The sequence below is a fragment of the Pseudophryne corroboree genome, chromosome 3 (genome assembly GCF_028390025.1).
Source record: "Pseudophryne corroboree isolate aPseCor3 chromosome 3, aPseCor3.hap2, whole genome shotgun sequence".
Taxonomy (NCBI): Eukaryota; Metazoa; Chordata; class Amphibia; order Anura; family Myobatrachidae; genus Pseudophryne; species Pseudophryne corroboree.
In genome coordinates, this window is record NC_086446.1 from 232,621,021 (window position 1) to 232,643,461 (window position 22,441).

General features: G+C 46.4%; 1 protein-coding gene across 2 annotated transcripts in view; it reads right to left on the reverse strand.

Moving 5' to 3' along the window:
- ARFGEF2 (ADP ribosylation factor guanine nucleotide exchange factor 2) overlaps positions 1 to 22,441 on the reverse strand; it is a 125,853-nt gene that overhangs the window by 46,647 nt on the left and 56,765 nt on the right. For both annotated transcript variants that reach the window (XM_063958894.1, XM_063958893.1), the window contains 8 exons: positions 11,023 to 11,151; positions 10,175 to 10,333; positions 9,661 to 9,808; positions 9,413 to 9,512; positions 9,063 to 9,103; positions 7,922 to 8,091; positions 6,729 to 6,880; positions 6,478 to 6,650 (listed from right to left, as the gene is read on the reverse strand). In XM_063958894.1, coding sequence (XP_063814964.1) covers positions 6,478 to 6,650; positions 6,729 to 6,880; positions 7,922 to 8,091; positions 9,063 to 9,103; positions 9,413 to 9,512; positions 9,661 to 9,808; positions 10,175 to 10,333; positions 11,023 to 11,151 — 1,072 coding nt within the window. The remainder of the gene's footprint in view (positions 1 to 6,477; positions 6,651 to 6,728; positions 6,881 to 7,921; positions 8,092 to 9,062; positions 9,104 to 9,412; positions 9,513 to 9,660; positions 9,809 to 10,174; positions 10,334 to 11,022; positions 11,152 to 22,441) is intronic.

The window sequence follows — 22,441 nt, forward strand, 5'->3', positions numbered from 1 at the left end:
TAATTACCGGTTGGTACTAAATTCCTGTTTTCTCTAACGTCCTAGGGGATACTGGGATGGTATTAGTACCAAAGGGTGGCTGAATGCGAAGGACACCTTTCAAGAATGTCTGTACCTCCGGAATCACAGCCAACTGTTTCTGGAAGAATATGGACAAGGCCGATATCTGAACTTTGATGGAGCCTAACCGTAGGCCCATATCTACGCCTGCCAGTAAGAATAGCAGGAAACGGCCAAGTTGAAATTCCCCAGTAGAATATTTTCTACCCTCACACCAAGAAACATATTTCTTCCAGATTCTGTGGTAATGCTTCGACATGACCACCTTGCGGGCCTGGACCATTGTCGAGACCACCCTGGAGGGAAGTCCTTTTCTGGCTAGAATCTCCCTCTCAATTTACATGCCATTAAACGTAGCCGCAATAAGTCTGGATAGATGAATGGTCCTTGCTGGAGAAGATGTTTTCGAAACGGCAGAGGCCAAGGCTCGTCAAGGGACAAGGTTAGGAGGTCCGCATACAAGGCTTGACGAGGCCAATCCTGGGCAATCCGAAATGCTTGAAAGCATTATTACCTTTTGAGTCTTTTTAGTACTTTGGGAATGAGAGGAATTGGAGGGAAGAGATATATGAACTGGTGAGTCCATGGTGCCGTCAGAGCGTCCACCGCTGCAGCCTGCGGATCCCTCGTCCTGGAACAGTAGCGACGGAGCTTCTTGTTGAGCCGAGAAGCCATCATGTGTATCAGCGCGCAACCCCACCGATGAACCAGCTGTTGAAACACCTGAGGGTGAAGGCCCCATTCCCCTGGATGTAGATTGTGTCTGCTGAGAAAATCCGCTTCCCAGTTGTCCACTCCCGGAATGAATACGGCCGACATGGTCCATGCATTGTTTTCCACCCAGAGGAGTATCCTAGACACCTCTCGCATTGCGGCCCTGCTTTTTGTTCCTCCCTGTCGATTTATGTACGCCACCGCCGTGGCGTTGTCCGACTGGACCTGTATGGCCTGATGTTGGAGGAGAGAGGAGGCCTGTAGAAGGGCATTGTAAATCGCCCCGAGTTCCAGAATGTTTATTAAAAGGGAGGATTCCTGACACGACCACCTTCCTTGGAACTGAGCCCCTTGGGTCACAGCACCCCACCTGCAGAGGCTTGTCATTAGAATCCAAGACTGGATTCCGAACCGTCGACCTTCCACCAGCTGAGAGATCTGCAACTACCATAACAGGGAAATCCTCTGGTTATTATGAAGATGCAATCCTGACCATTTGTCCAGCAGATCTAGTTGAAATGGACGGGCATGAAACCTTCTGTACTGAATTGTCTCGTAGGAGGCCACCATCTTTCCTAGAAGGCGGATGCAAAGGTGCACCGAAATCTTGCGGGGCTTGAGCACAGAGCGGACCATAGTCTGAATTGTCAAGGCTTTGTCCATAGAGAGGAAAACCTTCTGAGACACAGTGTCCAGTATCATTCCCAGGAACTGAAGTCTTTGCAACGGTTCCATGTGCGATTTCTGTAGATTCAGGATCCACCTGTGGTCCATAAGAAGTCGCGTAGTCAGGTTGATGCTTTGCAACAGTCGCTCTCTGGACGCCGCTTTTATTAGATCATCGTCCAAGTAAGGGACGATGTTCACTCCCATCACGCGGAGTTGCAGCATCATCTCTGCCATAACTTTCGTGAACACCCTCGCCATGGATAGGCCAAAAGGGCAAGGCCCAAAACTGGAAGTGGCGGTCCTGCATTGCAAACCTGAGATAAGCCTGATGAGGGAGCCATATCGGGATGTGTAGGTACAGTATGCATCTTTGATATCCAGGGATACCAGGAATTCCCCTTCCTCCAGGCTGTAAACCACCGCTCTTAAAACTTGAATACACGTAGGTATGGGTTCAGAGATTTGAGGTTCAAGATCTGCCGTACCGAACCGCCTGGATTCGGTACCACGAATAGGCTTGAATAAAATCCCGGTTTGGAACAGAGGAGGGACTGGAACAATAACCTGCGTTTGTAGCAGTTTTTGAATGGCGTCCTGCAAGGTAACTCTTCCTACAGGTGAATCTGGTAAGCCCGACCTAAAAAATCTGTGAGGAGGGAGTGCTTGAAATTCCAACCAGTAACCTCGGGATATTAGGTCTCTTACCCAAGGGTCCCAGCAGGATTCTGCCCAAACCAGAGCGAAAAATTGCAGTCGAGCACCCACCTGTTAGTCCCCCTGCAGCTGGGGCCAACCGTCACGCGGAGGGCTTAGTAGAGGAAGAACCAGATGTCTGGTACAGGGATCCAGCGGCCGCTGGTCTGCAAGATTTTCCTTGTGCTCCGCTAGCTGCATTTGAGGCACCCCTGGCCCTACCTTGAAACCTGGCCACACAAAAGGAGTGTAAAGAGGGGCCGGGGTAAGGTCTTCTAGCCGGAGGAGCTGCAGACGGCAGATAGGTGGACTTACCTGCCGTTGCTTGCGAAATTCACTTGTTTAGTTTTTCACCAAACAAGGCATCTACCATGAAGGGAAGATTCTCAACGCCTTTTTTGAAATCAGCAACCGCTGTCCATTTTCGCAGCCATAGTGCATTGCGAGCTTATACTGCCATAGCCGTGGAGCGGGCATTAATGAGGCCTATCTCCTTGACTGCCTCACTCATGAAGTTAGCAGCATCCTGGATATGTTGTAACAGAGTCATCCTGAGAGACAGTGTTAAACCCTTCAATTATATTACCAGACCATTTGACCATGGCCCTTGTGATCCAACCACAAGCAATGGTGGGTCTCTGTGCTACTCCCACTGCAGTGTAAATGGATTTGAGCAGTTTCAATTTACGATCCGCAGGGTCTTTCAGGGAGATAGCACCAGGTACAGGCAGTACAATTTTTCGTGACAGCCTGGAGACTGAAGTATCCACAATAGGGGGATTTTCCCACACTTTTCTATCCTCAGGAGGAAAGGGGAAAGAGGTTAGCAACCGCTTAGGAATTTGAACCTTTTTGTCAGGATTAACCCACGTCTCCTTAAAAAGAGTGTTTAATTATTTTGAGACAAGAAATGTGGCAGTAGATTTAGGCTTCACATTAAAAAACGACACCATCAGGTTCCGCCTCCTTATCTGGGATATTGAGGACTTCCCTAATAGAATATATTAGGGCTTCTACACCCTGAGAGAGAGTAATGTCACCTTTATCCCCATCTACTTCTCCCTCTTCCAAATCTGGCATGTCAGTGTCAGATTGGAGCACCTGTGGGAGTGTGCGTATCTGCGAAACCAACAGGAGGGGCACAGAAGCCAGTCTGTGGTCAGAAGTATGAACTAAACAATCATCCACAGATTTTTTAAGCATTTGTCTTTCTTGTCTGGCAGTAGCCAATTCAGAATATTAGATATCATTCATTTAAAAGAATCCAGCCATGCTGGTTTGTGTGTGCTGCTTTCCTGAGAGGGGGGAGTGCACTGAGTACACAGCAGAGATCCCCCTGGAGAAGGGGAAAACTTTGTGCTACATGAGGGACATACAGCCTTTTTGTACAGCAGAACACGAACACACACACACACACTAGCAGTAAAATAACACAGTAACAGTGATATAACACACAACCCCAAACAGCCTGTATGGAGTGACACAGAGAGGGATAGAACCAGAACACTATGCCTCAACAGCTAAAGCAAAGTCTAGCCAGGCATAAACTAGAGCCATAGATAAGAGCACTAGTTTCACTTTCAATATATATTGCTCCTCCCTTTCTACAACCCCCTTGGTACCAGTACAATGTGTTTTCAGAAGGTCCTTGGAGGAGCAGCGCTTCTCTGCATGCAGCCTGCAGTCTGATGCAGCAGGAAATGCACCTTCTGAGCCGCTGGTCCCGAATCTGGGAAGCCCCACCCCCTCAATGGCGTGCGGTCCCTGCAAGATATTTATACTGGCTTTCATTATGTTTGCATATAAAATGGGGTTACAACGCCTTTACTGCACCAGCGCCAGTCTGTGGATATGCAGCGGGCACCGCAAGCCTGCCTGCCGCACCCTTATGCCACCATAATAACCAGGGACCCGCTAACCGGGACCAGTGTTTCTGTACTCAACCGCACCAGTGTCTTCAGCTCTGTTAGGGGTGGCAGCGGCATGCAGTTGGAGTGCACGCGCACCCTGGGGGTAATGCGAAACAACACCTCAGGAGCTTTGTCCTGTCAGCGGGGATCCGGACCATTAACCCTGTAAGAGGTTGGTTCAGTCTCCCCCCTAAGTCCCACGACGCAGGCAGACTGGTGCCAGCCAGTGCTGCCTGAAAATAAACTAAAATAAAGTTTTGAAGAAAACTCTCTGGAGCTCCAGAGAATGCACCCGGCGTCTTGGGCACATTTTTCTAAACGGAGTCTGTAAGAGGGGCACAGAGGGGAGGATCCAGCACACACTGAAGATTTTTAAAGTGCCAAGGCTCCAATTGACCCAATCTATACCCCCATGGTACTAATACCATCCCAGTGTCCCCTAGGACATTAGAGAAAAAGGAATAGGAAGAATTATATGAAATACAAAAGTACTTGCTGCATCCTCAGCTCTATAAACAAAGGAAGAGGACAGCAGTTGTCCTTGGTGTTGCAAAAATAACACAGCAGTTCTACTGTGTGTCAAGACTAAATAAATAACACTAAAAGGATTTATTTATACCAAAGACAACACTTCCTTTGTATATATGTAATTTATAGTTGTCAAAGGCAGCACCACCATAGTACTAATGAAAAATATTTAAGAAATAAAGGGTTCAGCTATAATACTGAAAAAATTACTAATGCAGAGGATTAACCAGACTTTTCGCTTCTTTAGAGCTAGAGTACCTGCAACTCAGCCCATTAATGCAGTTACCACCTGCTGCCCCAGACTGCGACTTAAAAACCCCCACATAGGGAGGAGGGTAGCACATGGCTGTATACAGGACGCACAACCCCTCCCACCTGCACATTTCTCTATTTATTAACGTGACCATAAAGGGGCAATCTCTGCAAAACACACTCTTCAATACAAATAAACAATATGGCCATATACAGGAGGACACTCCCCCACTAGCACACTTGAATGTGTATAGTAACATGACTGTATACAAGGGTTAACATTCCATGAACACACACTCCTCAATTTACTAACAATGTGGCCATATACAGTACAAGGGTTAATCCCCTGTCGACAAACATACACTTTAGAATGCGCTAGCAAGCTGGTGATATTTATGGGTTCATTCTCTATCAACACACCCACTAACAATGTGTCTGTATACAGTGGGGTAATCCCCATCCAACACACACTTACTTCCCTAACCCCTAACAATGTGTCTGTATACAGTGGGGGTAATCCCCATCCAACACACACTTGCTTCCCTACACCCTAACAATGTGTCTGTATACAGTGGGGGTAATCCCCATCCAACACACACTTACTTCCCTACACCCTAACAATGTGTCTGTATACAGTGGGGGTAATCCCCATCCAACACACACTTACTTCCCTACACCCTAACAATGTGTCTGTAAACAGTGGGGGTAATCCCCATCCAACACACACTTACTTCCCTACACCCTAACAATGTGTCTGTATACAGTGGGGGTAATCCCCATCCAACACACACTTACTTCCCTAACCCCTAACAATGTGTCTGTATACAGTGGGGGTAATCCCCATCCAACACACACTTACTTCCCTAACCCCTAACAATGTGTCTGTATACAGTGGGCGTAATCCCCATCCAACACACACTTACTTCCCTACCCCCTAACAATGTGTCTGTATACAGTGGGGGTAATCCCCATCCAACACACACTTACTTCCCTAACCCCTAACAATGTGTCTGTATACAGTGGGGGTAATCCCCATCCAACACACACTTACTTCCCTACACCCTAACAATGTGTCTGTATACAGTGGGGGTAATCACCATCCAACACACACTTACTTCCCTAACCCCTAACAATGTGTCTGTATACAGTGGGGGTAATCCCCATCCAATACACTGTTACTTCTCAATCCCCTAACAATGTGACTGTATTCAGTGGGGTAAACCCCATCCAAAAAATACTTACTTCCCTACACCCTAACAATGTGTCTTTATACAGTGGGGTAATACCCATCCAACACACACACTTACTTCCTGACCCACAACGTGACTGTATACAGTGGGGTAATCCCCATCCAACACACACTTACTTCCCTACCCCCTAACAATGTGTCTGTATACAGTGGGGGTAATCCCCATCCAAAAACACACTGACTTCCCTACACCATAACAATGTGTCTGTATTGTATACAGTGGGGTAATCCCCATCCAACACACACACACTGAATATACTAACATTGTGCCTATATATGAGGGGTAATAATCTGTCAGACACATACTTCTGTGCTACCTAATGAGGTGTTTATTCTGCTCCAACACACACACACACACACACACACACACACACACACACACACACACATATATATACTTACTGACAATGTGGCTCGCAGTTTGGAAGGTTAGTTCCACAATATTCCTATTACTGTCAGAGGCCGCCTGGTAAAACACAGCAAATATATTTTTCCATCCTGAGCGAATGTTCCCTGCCTGCATGTTAACCATCTGTGCAATGCAGCGTATCACCATGTCCCGGATCGTGGGGGATCTGGTAAAATAAAAGGAGGGTAGACATTGGATACATGACACCTAGATGTGAGACGTATCGACAGTCTCAATCACGCACCTGTTTTTCTTCATAATGTGCTCAAAAGGACGCAGGAAATCCTTTTGGAAGCGGAAATTAGCAAGTTCATCTTTTTCCAGAAACTTCATGGATAACTGTCTTAGGGAATCCACAGCAAAAATAGCCACGTCTTCATTAGGATTGCAGCCAACCTGCACAAAATATGGATGACTATTCTTTACAATGTATAGAAGGCCATGAGGGCACTAGGAGATCAGTAATCTTGGAAAATGTAGACATTCAACTACAAATGTAGAAATTTTCCATGCAAGTTACTACAATTTAAGAAGAGACTTCTGGAAGTTAATGGCAGCCATTTACTCCACGGAAAAAAACTCCAACCTTCAGACTTTTATCCCTTAGGGGTATATTCAATTAAAGTCAGATCCATTGCGACATGTATTTGTCAGAATGGATCCGACAACCCCTATTCAATCCCATCTAAAATTCAACTTTTTCAAGTCGAATTTAGATGGGACCCAGAGGAGGAGAGGGGGGGCGAGCCGTGGGGGGACAGCCGGCGGCAGCCAGAGGAGATCAGCGCTACGGAGCAGCGCTGCAGCAGGATGTCACTCAGCCGCCCGACCTCACGGCTGCTTCCACCCGGCTCCAGCAGCGTGCTGGAGCCGGGTGGAAGCTGCCGTGAGGTCGGGCGGGTGAGTGACCTCCAGCTGCAGCGCTACTGTAGCGCTGATCTCCCTGATCTTCCCATTATGCCCGCCGGCTCCCACCAGCTCCCCCCCCCCGCCCCTCGCCTTCTCCAGGTCCGCATCTCAGTCCGACAAACCTGTCGGATTTGGTCTCGTTTTCGACATTAACACGTGGATCGGCAGCTATTCCGCCGATCCACGTGATTTTCGACAAGTTGAATTTATCGAATTGTCGAAAAAAAATGGCAAAATATTAAATATGTCGAATCTGGATTCGACCAAAAAAAGTCGAAAACTGCCGTCTTTTCGACAGACGGCAGTTTTCGACCTAAATTGAATATACGCCTTATTGTGGTTTATTAGTATAGGGTTGGCGTTTTCTATTCAGCATACTTAGAACAGTAATAATAACCTCAAGGAAACAATGGGGGGGGGAAAGACAATCGCTCCACTACACCAGAGATCGGCAGGGCATCCACCATTGAATCAGGCCCAATATCTCTACAACAATATGGTATGAGACATGAAACTATTAATGGGCACCTTGTTGAAATGGTCTCCAATCACTTGCCATATCCTTGACCACTGCAGTCTGATGCGGTTCATGTTGTAGTAAGAAATCTCCACTATTTTCTGTAAGCTGAACATCCGTGGCTGATGGAGTGAGGCCAGTTCATCCATTGAGACAGCACACAGCCAGCGGACAAAGTCAACTGTACAACAAGACAGAGGGGGTCAGGTTCTACCAACTCAACCAGCCTCGTTAGAATTCTGTACAACTGGGATGTCTACCACCAAAACACTTGAGAATGAACCGGACACACTAAGGCAGATTCAATTCAGGGCAATAAATTTTAAAAACCCTGTGGTGTCATTTTTCATGCAATACCAGAGCAATTTTATTTTTCCCAAAATGGTTAATTTTAGGAAACATCACCAGGGCTTTGCTCTGGCACTCAGGCGGCACCCCCACCCCTGAGGACTAATTCAACAACTAAGTTTCCAATTAGCTACTCACCTTCTGAAGCACGGTCTTCTCTTCCAGTATTATGATCCAGTCCTCTGCAGCAACGATGAGTAGCTGTGAATGTCTGTGCGTGTGCATGTGTGTTTGTATGACCATCCAAACACCCTCCCCCACTTAGTATAACCCTCCCGGAGGCAGCGACTGGGAGAACTACCTCTCGCAAGCGACCACACCATGCAGCAGCCCCCACCCCAGTATAAAGATGGAGGGAGACCACCTGGAAGTGCGCATACCCACGGTAATTCAAAATTGGGTGCAAGGTACTCAAGGATTTTCAACTCGTCAAACCTTGCGCCCAACTGAATTCCCCCCTGCGGGAAAGTATGTAATGAGTGTATGTGTGTGTGAGTGTGCATGTGCATCAGTGTGCGCGTGTGTGTGTGATCCGGCCCGGAGCTGGCTGCTGGGAGAACTACATCTCCCAGTAGCCCTTAAGCCAGCAGCCACCACCCCAGTGGGAAGATGGAGGGGATACCCCCCCGGAGACCACCGGGCAGGTGAGTACCCTTTCCTTTTTTTTGTTCACACGCAGTAGAGTTTTTGCGCCCATTTCATCATTTTTTTAATTGGATACCATGAGTATTTTAAGCGCAATTGAATTCTACCCCAAGTCATCTTATATTATATACAGTAGATCAATAGTAAGCAGGTACATACCTATAGCATTTCCGTCTAACCGTGTTGATCCAGTAAATATCCTGAAAAAAATTATTACATGGCTATTACCTGAAGTAGAGGTCTAACTGTTGGCTTGCTGCAGCCATAGCAGATCACTGGGGACAATGTACCATATCATAAACGTTACTAACTCAGCAAACACATAGGGTAAATGTAATACAGTGCACGAAGGTGGAGATGCGGGGGTTTGTGCAAGAATGGCAATATTTTTTCAATGGAGCTATCCTTTAATGCACAAGTGTATGGGTGGATTAGCAGATACCGTATGGCTTTTTGCACTTGGTGTATAACAATAACATACAATTCCTTAAGACGTTGTGTGTTCTCACCTATCTACAGCAACAACCACACTCTGCGAGCTGGTCTCTCCAACAGATTCTTGAATACTGGCCATCTGTTTCTTGTCAACCCCACCACCAACCAAATTGCCTATGAAAAAGCAAGTTTGCAAATGAAAGAGCTGCAGAAAGGTCAATGCAGTCACCACTGGATTTATAGAGTAACCTTTACGGTTGTTTAAATTACACCCGAAAGTCATCTTAGTTTTACATAAATTGCATAGAAAGAAATAACTCACTCAGCCCGATCCCCATGAACTCCTCTCCTCCAGATGTGTAACTCTTCATAAGCCCTTCGCGTTCCCGCCCAGTTCCAGAGATGTAGCGCGTTTTAACTCCTGTCCCAATCAGCTGGGCAAGCTCCAACTGGCTGATGCACTTCAGAATCTAGGATACAGGACAGAATTACACCTCTCAACATGAGGACTCAATATATTCCACACCTAACCACCTACCACATATATAAAGACCACCGGGCAGATCGACATTCCCAATGTCCACACTGTGAATGGAGTTTGATCTGTTAACATGTGTAAACTTGCAGAAAGCTCCACTGGATCTCTCTCTATTATACGGACAGATAGATATTAATGAACTAATAAAAATTATAAAAGCAAACCAAATAGATTGCAAAAAAATATGGAAAAATTAAAATTAATGTAAAAAAATGAAAGGGATTCATTTAAATTCATTAAAAAGTGCATGATTAATATATCCCTCTGCATTCATCAAATAATGGGCTGCTGCACAAACCTCATGCCAGGAATTGCCGAGGTAGTTGCCGTCAGTGTGAGCCACAGTGATCAGGGTCTTGATAGTGTCAATGTTCTTCTGCTTCATTTCCGTGATACTTGAGCTGGCGGTCAGCAGAGAGAAGCGAGCGAGAGCCTGGACGTACGCATCTTTCTCAAGCTTCCAAGGGAAAAAGAAACCGGTTATGACTATTGGGTAGGAACAAATGCACAGGCGGAGGATAAAACAAATACATGATCATTTATTGAAAAAAAAACAAAAACAAATACATGATACTGGGCCTAATGCGAAGTTGGACGTACACCAGCATATTGTATTGTTGCACCGTCCATGCTCCAGTACAGAGAATGAGTAAGTATGAGTAATGTACTATAGAGTCAAACGCATTTCAACCGCATCAAGACTGATGACAGAAGATGTAGAACTGGGCTGTAACTGGGTATTGTCATGTAGACAGAGCTCAGTAAGAGCGCTCAACACAGCATCCGGCTATACAGAATTGGAGTGGAAGCGTAACTACACTTGTTTTTCATATTTGTATTTTGCATCTAGTATTGGCTGGTGTATGTGTGCAATTATGACCAATAACAAATCAGTTGTACAACTAGGGGACTGGCGTACTGCAAGATGCACAGAACTCTGCTATCAGGTGAATACACACATTTTGCTCTAGGAAGGAGCACATGTGTATGATCTCTGCACAACTTTGCATCAGACCCATTGTCTCTGACTGTATGGGACTAAAATAACCCTTTTTAAATAACTGAACACAGAAATGGTTCCTAAACAATACAACAACCACAAATGCATATGTATACATGAACTGACCCAGCATTGGAGTTACTCACCTGCATGCCAAAGATACAGGAAACCCTGATTGCACAGCGTATCCCCTCTAAACACAGATTAGCTACTTCACTATCATCACAGTCCTGGAGTCCAATGCTGTAGGCAGCCAGAAGTGGGGTCCAAACAAGCTACAGAGAAAAAAAGATAAAGAATGCCACTGCCTTGCAATACTTCCCTACGCGGCATACAATTAACTCAAAGTAACAGACTAGTGCCAGCCACCAGGGTCACCAAGATAATGGATCAGGCCAATCTGTTTTTATTGTTAAAAAAAAAAATAGTATTTTAGTACCTACCGGTAAATCCTTTTCTCTTAGTCCGTAGAGGATGCTGGGGACTCCGTAAGGACCATGGGGTATAGAGGGATCCGCAGGAGCTTGGGCACACTATAAAGACTTGAACTGGGTGTGAACTGGCTCCTCCCTCTATGCCCCTCCTCCAGACCTCAGTTAGAAAACTGTGCCCAGGAGAGATGGACATTTCGAGGAAAGAATTTATTGTTATAACACGGTGAGTGTCATACCAGCTCACACCTCAAACACACCGTAGAACGTGGCATTCAGTAGAATAACAGCCAACGGCACGAACAAAACACAGCCATATGCTGAGAGAATATGTAACACAACCCGTGTGTCCACATAAGCAAAAATAAGACCCCGCATGCCATGTCATGAACAACGGTAGCAACCGCCAGACAGAGAAGACACACCACCAGGGTGTACCCAAAAGTAATAACTGCAGACACAGTACGCACTGGGACGGGCGCCCAGCATCCTCTACGGACTAAGAGAAAAGCATTTACCGGTAGGTACTAAAATCCTATTTTCTCATACGTCCTAGAGGATGCTGGGGACTCCGTAAGGACCATGGGGTTTATACCAAAGCTCCAAAACGGGCGGGAGAGTGCGGACGACTCTGCAGCACCGACTGAGCAAACATAAGGTCCCCAAAAATCAGGGTATCAAACTTGTAGAGCATGGCAAAAGCGCTCGACTCCGACCAAAAATCCGCTCGGCAAAGTTGAACCGCCGAGAGCCCTTGGGCATCCGCCCAAGAAAAACCCATCTTCCCAAAAAAATGGACCTCCACCGACTTCGGCGACGGTAATTCAACCGTAGAACGAACATGCCAAACCGCATCACAGATTCAGCGTGTAACAGACTCCGCAGTCTCCCAAATCATGCTGGGAACATACCAGACAAACAGAGCCTCTGTTTCTCCAAACTGAACCAAATTTACGACCTACATACCCAAATCCCTGGCTTGATCGAGGGAATTTGAATCAGCTATTGCCTAAGTAACCACCGGCATCAAAATAGGCCGATTTCTGTGAAACCTAGAAACCACTCTTGGTAAAACTACCAACCGAGTACTCAATTCCTCTCCATCCACCTGAAAAATCAAACAAGGCTCTTGTGAGACAAAATCACCACTTCCGACACCCGCCTTGCGGGCGTCAAAGCCAATAGCATGACCACTTTCCAAGAGAGAAATTCTGTAAAGAAAATTATTAGGCTTGCCTCCACCGGCTTGTAAAGTATGGATAAGCATGCCCTAGCTGAAAGTCCTCGATAGGAGCCTTCCTGGATACACACCGAGACACACAATTACTCCAACTACGGTGGTAACGCTTTGCCATTAGTTCTTTCCTAGCCTGAAGAATTGAGGAAACGACTTCACTGGGAACACCCGTTCGGCTTAGGATATGGCATTCAACCGCCCCCGCGTCAGACGCAGTCGCGGGAAGTCCTGATACACGCCCTGATCTTGTTGTAACATTACCCCACGTAGAGGAAGAGGGCAGTAATCTTCTATGAGGAAACCATGAAACTGGATAGCCAACCCTCGCTGGCTAGACCGGATTCAAGAGGATCCCCGGAATCTTCGATTATCTTACGCTTACCACCGTCAGAAAAGTGAAAGATGAGAGGTCACATAGACCGACTAAAAACACCCACGGAGACACGAGGATGTCCACTGCTATATCTTGAGTGTCCCTGGACCTGAAACAATCTCCTTGAGGCATCTCGTTGAGGCAAGACGCCCACATGTCCAATTGCGACACTCCTCAAAGACTTGTCACGTCTGGGAAAGCTTCTCGATGATGACTGAATTTTTCCCGGCTGGATATCGCGTCAGCAGAGGAAATCTATTTCTCCGTCGTTTACCTCCGGAACGAAGACTGCTAAAATAGCGTTTACCAGACTTCCCACTCAACTGCAAACTGTGCATCTTCTGCCATTGCCGCTTTGCTCCTTGTTCCGCCATAGCGGCTTACTTACGCCACTGCTGACAAGTCGTCTGGCAGAACTAACACGGCAGAACACGAAGAATACGTCCGGCGATATAGCTCTTAATTCAAGAAAGCTTACAGCAAACAAGTTTCCCAACTTGACCTTATCCACTGGAAATACGTCCCTTGCAAAGGACTGCTCCCCAGCTTCGGAGATCTGTATGCACGGACACCAGTATCTAAACCTGGATCCCAAACCTTCATTCCTCTAGAAGGAAAGAACCGAGCAGACACCACGGGAGCGATGTCCTGTCCGTTTGGATTATATTCTGGTGCATGCGCAGGTGAGACCCGGACCACATTTCCAACTGGTCCCATGAAAACCACTCTGGTATTAGACCTGCTGACCGAAAAAAGGCCTCTTAGGCCGCACCCATATGTCTTATTAACGGAACATATTGATGAGGTGTCACCTCAAAGCCGATCCAACTCTGGACCCTCAGACCTCTTTCCACAGGAAAAATACCTAACCTTAACCGGTCAGTAACTACTCCGAAACACACTTTTGACATCTGCGTCGTTGGGAACAACAGCCAATCCCTGTGTCGAAGAACAGTCAGAGAGAAACAACGATTTGCACCTTTATACAGGGACAACCAGACAATGTCCTGAACCTGACGCACCTCTGTATGGCGTCGCGTACTACCTCCCCTTCCAGAGGGGAATGGCAAGATCTATTAGAAAAAAAAGTAAGGGGAAACAACCGTAACTCAGAATGTCCCCCTTTGGCTTCTATAAATAACTCACAGGTCCTAGTCTATTCCTGGACTAACGGAAAATTAGTAGACAAGTGGTCACCGGAGTGGAGACCAGCCAGATAGACTCAGCGACAAGTGGTGGATGTAGTGAAAACAGAAAACGACATCCACTTCTGCGAACCTAACAAGGCTGCAGAACGCTTACCTTTTCACCTTCCACTGTCTGCACAGAAAAGGAAAAAAAGAACGGTATCGAACCGGTTAAAACGACTGCATCCCACAAAAGAATGCGTCACCAACCGTTGTGAAGGAGGCTAACTCACGAAGTTAGACTTACCAGTGGAATCCGCCAATATTGACTGAACAGAGGCCACACCAAACAGCTGTATACCTCCCACCAGCATCTCCCGGAGACATCCTCCGCATTTTCCGGTCACACCTCCTGCTGTCACGTGGCAGCCTGCTGTAATGTTATAAGGCAGAATAAACATAGGCAAGCCTACCCACACTGGGTAGGATCCTACCCGAATACAACACTCCCTCAAGTGCATACAGTGCAAACAAGGACAAAGTATAGAAATAAAATTTCACTTAGCTGCCTGTGTATGATCCTTTGCAACCGGCTCTGCGTCGACCAGGAGTTGACTGTCATAATTTTCTCTCCGCGTTGTGAAGAGAATAATATTCGGACTCCTTGAAAGGATCGAAACCAACTCGTCACGGCCAATCTAGAGCTTAATCAACAGAGCGACCAGCACATGATAAGAATACCATTATTTCAGCATTCATGGATATACCTCATGTACTACACAATAAAACACATATATCATAACCATGCATATAGAACCTATATCTACATATATACACATAGATATAACCTATACGCAAGTGGATTGTCCAGACCTGTCAGTTTCCTAGTGACAGTAATGTGTTGCGAATGTGTATGACCATGTACTGACATACCCCCGATGTGGATCTACCAGGAACGTTATGGTCGACAGAAACTTAGCAAATGTCGCCAGCCAGGAATATTAAGTGGGCAAATAATAATAACAACACTCCCCCCACATATACCTCTACAGATATATATATATATATATATATATATACACACACACACACACACACACACACACACACACACACACACACACACACAGGTACCAGGCAATAACCGCCTGATAACATCTTTACCCAGGAAATACCGTTGATGCCGACAGGGCATCCACAAACAACTGTCTCTCGCCTATCGTGTTTACTGTTTTAAGCACACAATCACCAATTTGCTAATACTTAATTTTCCAAATCAAGTACCGCCAAGCGCCGGCGAAGCCGACCGTTACCCCCACAGTAGTTTGTGACAAAACCCACACACCTGTCGACATAGGTCGACCAACCAATAGTGGGTACAAACCGGGAAACAGTGAATTGATGTATTACAACAAGGATTGTGCGACCATTATCAACATAATGCTAAAGGACAACCATATAGCATTAAAAAAACACTGTGCCCCCCCACCTTCCTACTATACAGTAAGGCTTGTCGGGGACCGGAGGAAATTGGCGCTGACTCCTTTGTGAGGGCTAAGCTCCGCCCCTTCCCGGCGCGCTTAAGCCCGCTCATAATAGTATAAACATTATACATATATATTAGTGATGAGCGGGTTCGGTTTCCGAGAAACCGAACTTCACCCTTTTTAGACGGGTCCGAGCCATACTCGGATTCTCCCGTATGGCTCGGTTAACCCGAGCGCGCCCGAACGTCATCATCCCGCTGTCGGATTCTCGCGAGATTCAGATTCTATATAAGCAGCCACGCGTCGCCGCCATTTTCACACGTGCATTGAGATTGATAGGGAGAGGACGTGGCTGGCGTCCTCTCCGTTTATATAGTTACACAGTTGATTTGATTGCTTAGCTTATTGTGGGGAGGATTGGGGAGCAGCTGTTAGGAGGAGTACAGTGCAGAGTTTTGCTAATAGTGACCACCAGTTTTTTATCCGTTCTCTGCCTGAAAAAAACGCTCCATACCATATCTGTGCTCAGTGTGCTGCATGATATATCTGTGCTGAGTGCTCACACTGCTTAATTGTGGGGACTGGGGAGCAGCTATAGCAGGAGTACAGTGCACAGTTTTGCTGACAGTGACCACCAGTATAAGTTTGTCTGCCTGAAAAACACTCCTGTGGTGTCTTTTTTTTTTTATACTATAAACGCAGTCTGCTAACAGTGTCCACCAGGTCCATTATACTGTATATAGCAGTACGGTAGGCCACTGCTGTACCTACCTCTGTGTCGTCACTCGTCGTCCATAAGTATACTATCCATCCATCTACATTGTATACCTGTGGTGTCTTTTTTTCTTTATACTATAAACTAGGGATGTGCACTTGAAATTTTTCGGGTTTTGTGTTTTGGTTTTGGGTTAGGTTCCGCGGCCGTGTTTTGGGTTCGACCGCGTTTTGGCAAAACCTCACCAAATTTTTTTTGTCGGATTCGGGTGTGTTTTGGATTCGGGTGTTTTTTTCAAAAAACCCTAAAAAACAGCTTAAATCATAGAATTTGGGGGTCATTTTGATCCCAAAGTATTATTAACCTCAAAAACCATAATTTCCACTCATTTTCAGTCTATTCTGAATACCTCACACCTCACAATATTATTTTTAGTCCTAAAATTTGCACCGAGGTCGCTGGATGACTAAGCTAAGCGACCCTAGTGGCCGACACAAACACCTGGCCCATCTAGGAGTGGCACTGCAGTGTCACGCAGGATGGCCCTTCCAAAAAACCCTCCCCAAACAGCACATGACGCAAATAAAAATGAAAGAAAAAAGAGGTGCAAGATGGAATTGTCCTTGGGCCCTCCCACCCACCCTTATGTTGTATAAACAGGACATGCACACTTTAACCAACCCATCATTTCAGTGACAGGGTCTGCCACACGACTGTGACTGAAATGACGGGTTGGTTTGGACCCCCACCGAAAAAGAAGCAATTAATCTCTCCTTGCACAAACTGGCTCTACAGAGGCAAGATGTCCACCTCATCATCATCCTCCGATATATCACCGTGTACATCCCGCTCCTCACAGATTATCAATTCGTCCCCACTGGAATCCACCATCTCAGCTCCCTGTGTACTTTGTGGAGGCAATTGCTGCTGGTCAATGTCTCCACGGAGGAATTGATTATAATTCATTTTAATGAACATCATCTTCTCCACATTTTCTGGAAGTAACCTCGTACGCAGATTGCTGACAAGGTGAGCGGCGGCACTCAACACTCTTTCGGAGTACACACTTGTGGGAGGGCAACTTAGGTAGAATAAAGCCAGTTTGTGCAAGGGCCTCCAAATTGCCTCTTTTTCCTGCCAGTATAAGTACGGACTGTCTGACGTGCCTACTTGGATGCGGTCACTCATATAATCCTCCACCATTCTTTCAATGGTGAGAGAATCATATGCAGTGACAGTAGACGACATGTCCGTAATCGTTGTCAGGTCCTTCAGTCCGGACCAGATGTCAGCATCAGCAGTCGAACCAGACTGCCCTGCATCACCGCCAGCGGGTGGGCTCGGAATTCTGAGCCTTTTCCTCGCACCCCCAGTTGCGGGAGAATGTGAAGGAGGAGATGTGGACAGGTCGCGTTCCGCTTGACTTGACAATTTTGTCACCAGCAGGTCTTTGAACCCCAGCAGACTTGTGTCTGCCGGAAAGAGAGATCCAAGGTAGGTTTTAAATCTAGGATCGAGCACGGTGGCCAAAATGTAGTGCTCTGATTTCAACAGATTGACCACCCGTGAATCCTTGTTAAGCGAATTAAGGGCTCCATCCACAAGTCCCACATGCCTAGCGGAATCGCTCAGTGTTAGCTCCTCCTTCAATGTCTCCAGCTTCTTCTGCAAAAGCCTGATGAGGGGAATGACCTGACTCAGGCTGGCAGTGTCTGAACTGACTTCACGTGTGGCAAGTTCAAAAGGTTGCAGAACCTTGCACAACGTTGAAATCATTCTCCACTGCGCTTGAGACAGGTACATTCCACCTCCTATATCGTGCTCAATTGTATAGGCTTGAATGGCCTTTTGCTGCTCCTCCAACCTCTGAAGCATATAGAGGGTTGAATTCCACCTCGTTACCACTTCTTGCTTCAGATGATGGCAGGGCAGGTTCAGGCGTTTTTGGTGGTGCTCCAGTCTTCTGTACGTGGTGCCTGTACGCCGAAAGTGTCCCGCAATTCTTCTGGCCACCGACAGCATCTCTTGCACGCCCCTGTCGTTTTTTAAAAAATTCTGCACCACCAAATTCAAGGTATGTGCAAAACATGGGACGTGCTGGAATTTGCCCATATTTAATGCACACACAATATTGCTGGCGTTGTCCGATGCCACAAATCCACAGGAGAGTCCAATTGGGGTAAGCCATTCCGCGATGATCTTCCTCAGTTGCCGTAAGAGGTTTTCAGCTGTGTGCGTATTCTGGAAGCCGGTGATACAAAGCGTAGCCTGCCTAGGAAAGAGTTGGCGTTTGCGAGATGCTGCTACTGGTGCCGCCGCTGCTGTTCTTGCGGCGGGAGTCCATACATCTACCCAGTGGGCTGTCACAGTCATATAGTCCTGACCCTGCCCTGCTCCACTTGTCCACATGTCCGTGGTTAAGTGGACATTGGGTACAACTGCATTTTTTAGGACACTGGTGAGTCTTTTTCTGACGTCCGTGTACATTCTCGGTATCGCCTGCCTAAAGTGGAACCTAGATGGTATTTGGTAACGGGGGCACACTGCCTCAAGAAATTGTCTAGTTCCCTGTGAACTAACGGCGGATACCGGACGCACGTCTAACACCAACATAGTTGTCAAGGCCTCAGTTATCCGCTTTGCAACAGGATGACTGCTGTGATATTTCATCTTCCTCGCAAAGGACTGTTGGACAGTCAATTGCTTGGTGGAAGTAGTAAAAGTGGGCTTACGACTTCCCCTCTGGGATGACCATCGACTCCCAGCAGCAACAACAGCAGCGCCAGCAGCAGTAGGCGTTACACGCAAGGATGCATCGGAGGAATCCCAGGCAGGAGAGGACTCGTCAGAATTGCCAGTGACATGGCATGCAGGACTATTGGCATTCCTGGGGAAGGAGGAAATTGACACTGAGGGAGTTGGTGGGGTGGTTTGCGTGAGCTTGGTTACAAGAGGAAGGGATTTACTGGTCAGTGGACTGCTTCCGCTGTCGCCCAAAGTTTTTGAACTTGTCACGGACTTATTATGAATGCGCTGCAGGTGACGTATAAGGGAGGATGTTCCGAGGTGGTTAACGTCCTTACCCCTACTTATTACAGCTTGACAAAGGCAACACACGGCTTGACAAATGTTGTCCGCATTTCTGGTGAAATACTTCCACACCGAAGAGCTGATTTTTTTGGTATTTTCACCAGGCATGTCAACGGCCCTATTCCTCCCACGGACAACAGGTGTCTCCCCGGGTGCCTGACTTAAACAAACCACCTCACCATCAGAATCCTCCTGGTCAATTTCCTCTCCAGCGCCAGCAACACCCATATCCTCCTCATCCTGGTGTACTTCAACACTGACATCTTCAATCTGACTATCAGGAACTGGACTGCGGGTGCTCCTTACAGCACTTGCAGGGGGCGTGCAAATGGTGGAAGGCGCATGCTCTTCACGTCCAGTGTTGGGAAGGTCAGGCATCGCAACCGACACAATTGGACTCTCCTTGTGGATTTGGGATTTGGAAGAACGCACAGTTCTTTGCGGTGCTTTTGCCAGCTTGAGTCTTTTCATTTTTCTAGCGAGAGGCTGAGTGCTTCCATCCTCATGTGAAGCTGAACCACTAGCCATGAACATAGGCCAGGGCCTCAGCCGTTCCTTGCCACTCCGTGTGGTAAATGGCATATTGGCAAGTTTACGCTTCTCCGACGACAATTTTATTTTAGATTTTGGAGTCCTTTTTTTACTGATATTTGGTGTTTTGGATTTTACATGCTCTGTACTATGACATTGGGCATCGGCCTTGGCAGACGACGTTGCTGGCATTTCATCGTCTCGGCGATGACTAGTGGCAGCAGCTTCAGCACGAGGTGGAAGTGGATCTTGATCTTTCCCTAATTTTGGAACCTCAACATTTTTGTTCTCCATATTTTAATAGGCACAACTAAAAGGCACCTCAGGTAAACAATGGAGATGGATGGATACTAGTATACTTATGGATGGACGAGCGACTGCCGACACAGAGGTAGCTACAGCCGTGGACTACCGTACTGTGTCTGCTGCTAATATAGACTGGATGATAAGGAGATGAAATTAATATATATATATATATATATATATATATATATATATATATATATATATATATATATATATAATATCACTAGTACTGCAGCCGGACAGGTATATATATTTATTATGTAATGACTGATGACGGACCTGCTGGACACTGTCAGCTCAGCAGCACCGCAGACTGCTACAGTAAGCTACTATAGTAGTATGTATAAAGAAGAAAGAAAAAAAAAAAAACACGGGTAGGTGGTATACAATTATGGATGGACGAGCGACTGCCGACACAGAGGTAGCTACAGCCGTGGACTACCGTACTGTGTCTGCTGCTAATATAGACTGGATGATAATGAGATGAAATCAATATATATATATATATATATATATATATATAATATCACTAGTACTGCAGCCGGACAGGTAGATATATTTATTATGTAATGACTGATGACGGACCTGCTGGACACAGTCAGCTCAGCAGCACCGCAGACTGCTACAGTAAGCTACTATAGTAGTATGTATAAAGAAGAAAGAAAAAAAAAAAAAACCACGGGTAGGTGGTATACAATATTATATATATATTATATACAATTATATATATAAATATATATATATATATATATTAAACTGGTGGTGACTGGTGGTCAGGTCACTGGTCACACTATCAGCAACTTGCAAGTAGTACTCCTAAGCAGACAATCACAATATATATTATACTGGTGGTCAGTGTGGTCACAATGGCAGTGTGGCACTCTGGCAGCAAAAGTGTGCACTGTACGTTATATGTACTCCTGAGTCCTGCTCTCAGACTCTAACTGCTCCCCACTGTCAGTGTCTCCCCCACAAGTCAGATAATATACAGTCACACTATCTATCACTTCAGCAAGTAACTAGTACTCCTCCTAAATTAATGCTCCCCAAAATTACTACTGTGTCTCTCTCTACTGTCTCACTCTCTTCTCTATAAACGGAGAGGACGCCAGCCACGTCCTCTCCCTATGAATCTCAATGCACGTGTGAAAATGGCGGCGACGCGCGGCTCCTTATATAGAATCCGAGTCTCGCGATAGAATCCGAGCCTCGCGAGAATCCGACAGCGGGATGATGACGTTCGGGCGCGCTCGGGTTAACCGAGCAAGGCGGGAAGATCCGAGTCGCTCGGCCCCGTGTAAAAAAACATGAAGTTCGGGCGGGTTCGGATTCCGAGGAACCGAACCCGCTCATCCCTACTATAAACGCAGTCTTCTGACAGTGTCCACCAGGTCCATTATACTGTATATAGCAGTACGGTAGGCCACTGCTGTACCTACCTCTGTGTCGTCACTCGTCGTCCATAAGTATACTAAGTATCCATCCATCTACATTGTATACCTGTGGTGGCTTTTTTTCTTTATACTATTTTAGCAGTTTGCTGACAGTGTCCACCAGGTCCATTTATTATACTGTATATAGCAGTACGGTAGGCCACTGCTGTACCTACCTCTGTGTCGTCACTCGTCGTCCATAAGTATACTATCCATCCATCTACATTGTATACCTGTGGTGCCTTTTAATTGTGCGCATTAAAATATGGAGAACAAAAATGTGGAGGTTAAAAAAATAGGGAAAGATCAAGATCCACTTCCACCTCGTGCTGAAGCTGCTGCCACTAGTCATGGCCGAGACGATGAAATGCCATCAACGTCGTCTGCCAAGGCCGATGCCCAATGTCATAGTACAGAGCATGTAAAATCCAAAACACAAAAGATCAGTAAAATGACCCAAAAATCAAAATTAAAAGCGTCTGAGGAGAAGCGTAAACTTGCCAATATGCCATTTACGACACGGAGTGGCAAGGAACGGCTGAGGCCCTGGCCTATGTTCATGGCTAGTGGTTCAGCTTCACATGAGGATGGAAGCACTCATCCTCTCGCTAGAAAAAAGAAAAGACTCAAGCTGGCAAAAGCACAGCAAAGAACTGTGCGTTCTTCGAAATCACAAATCCCCAAGGAGAGTCCAATTGTGTCGGTTGCGATGCCTGACCTTCCCAACACTGGACGGGAAGAGCTTGCGCCTTCCACCATTTGCACGCCCCCTGCAAGTGCTGGAAGGAGCACCCGCAGTCCAGTTCCTGATAGTCAAATTGAAGATGTCAGTGTT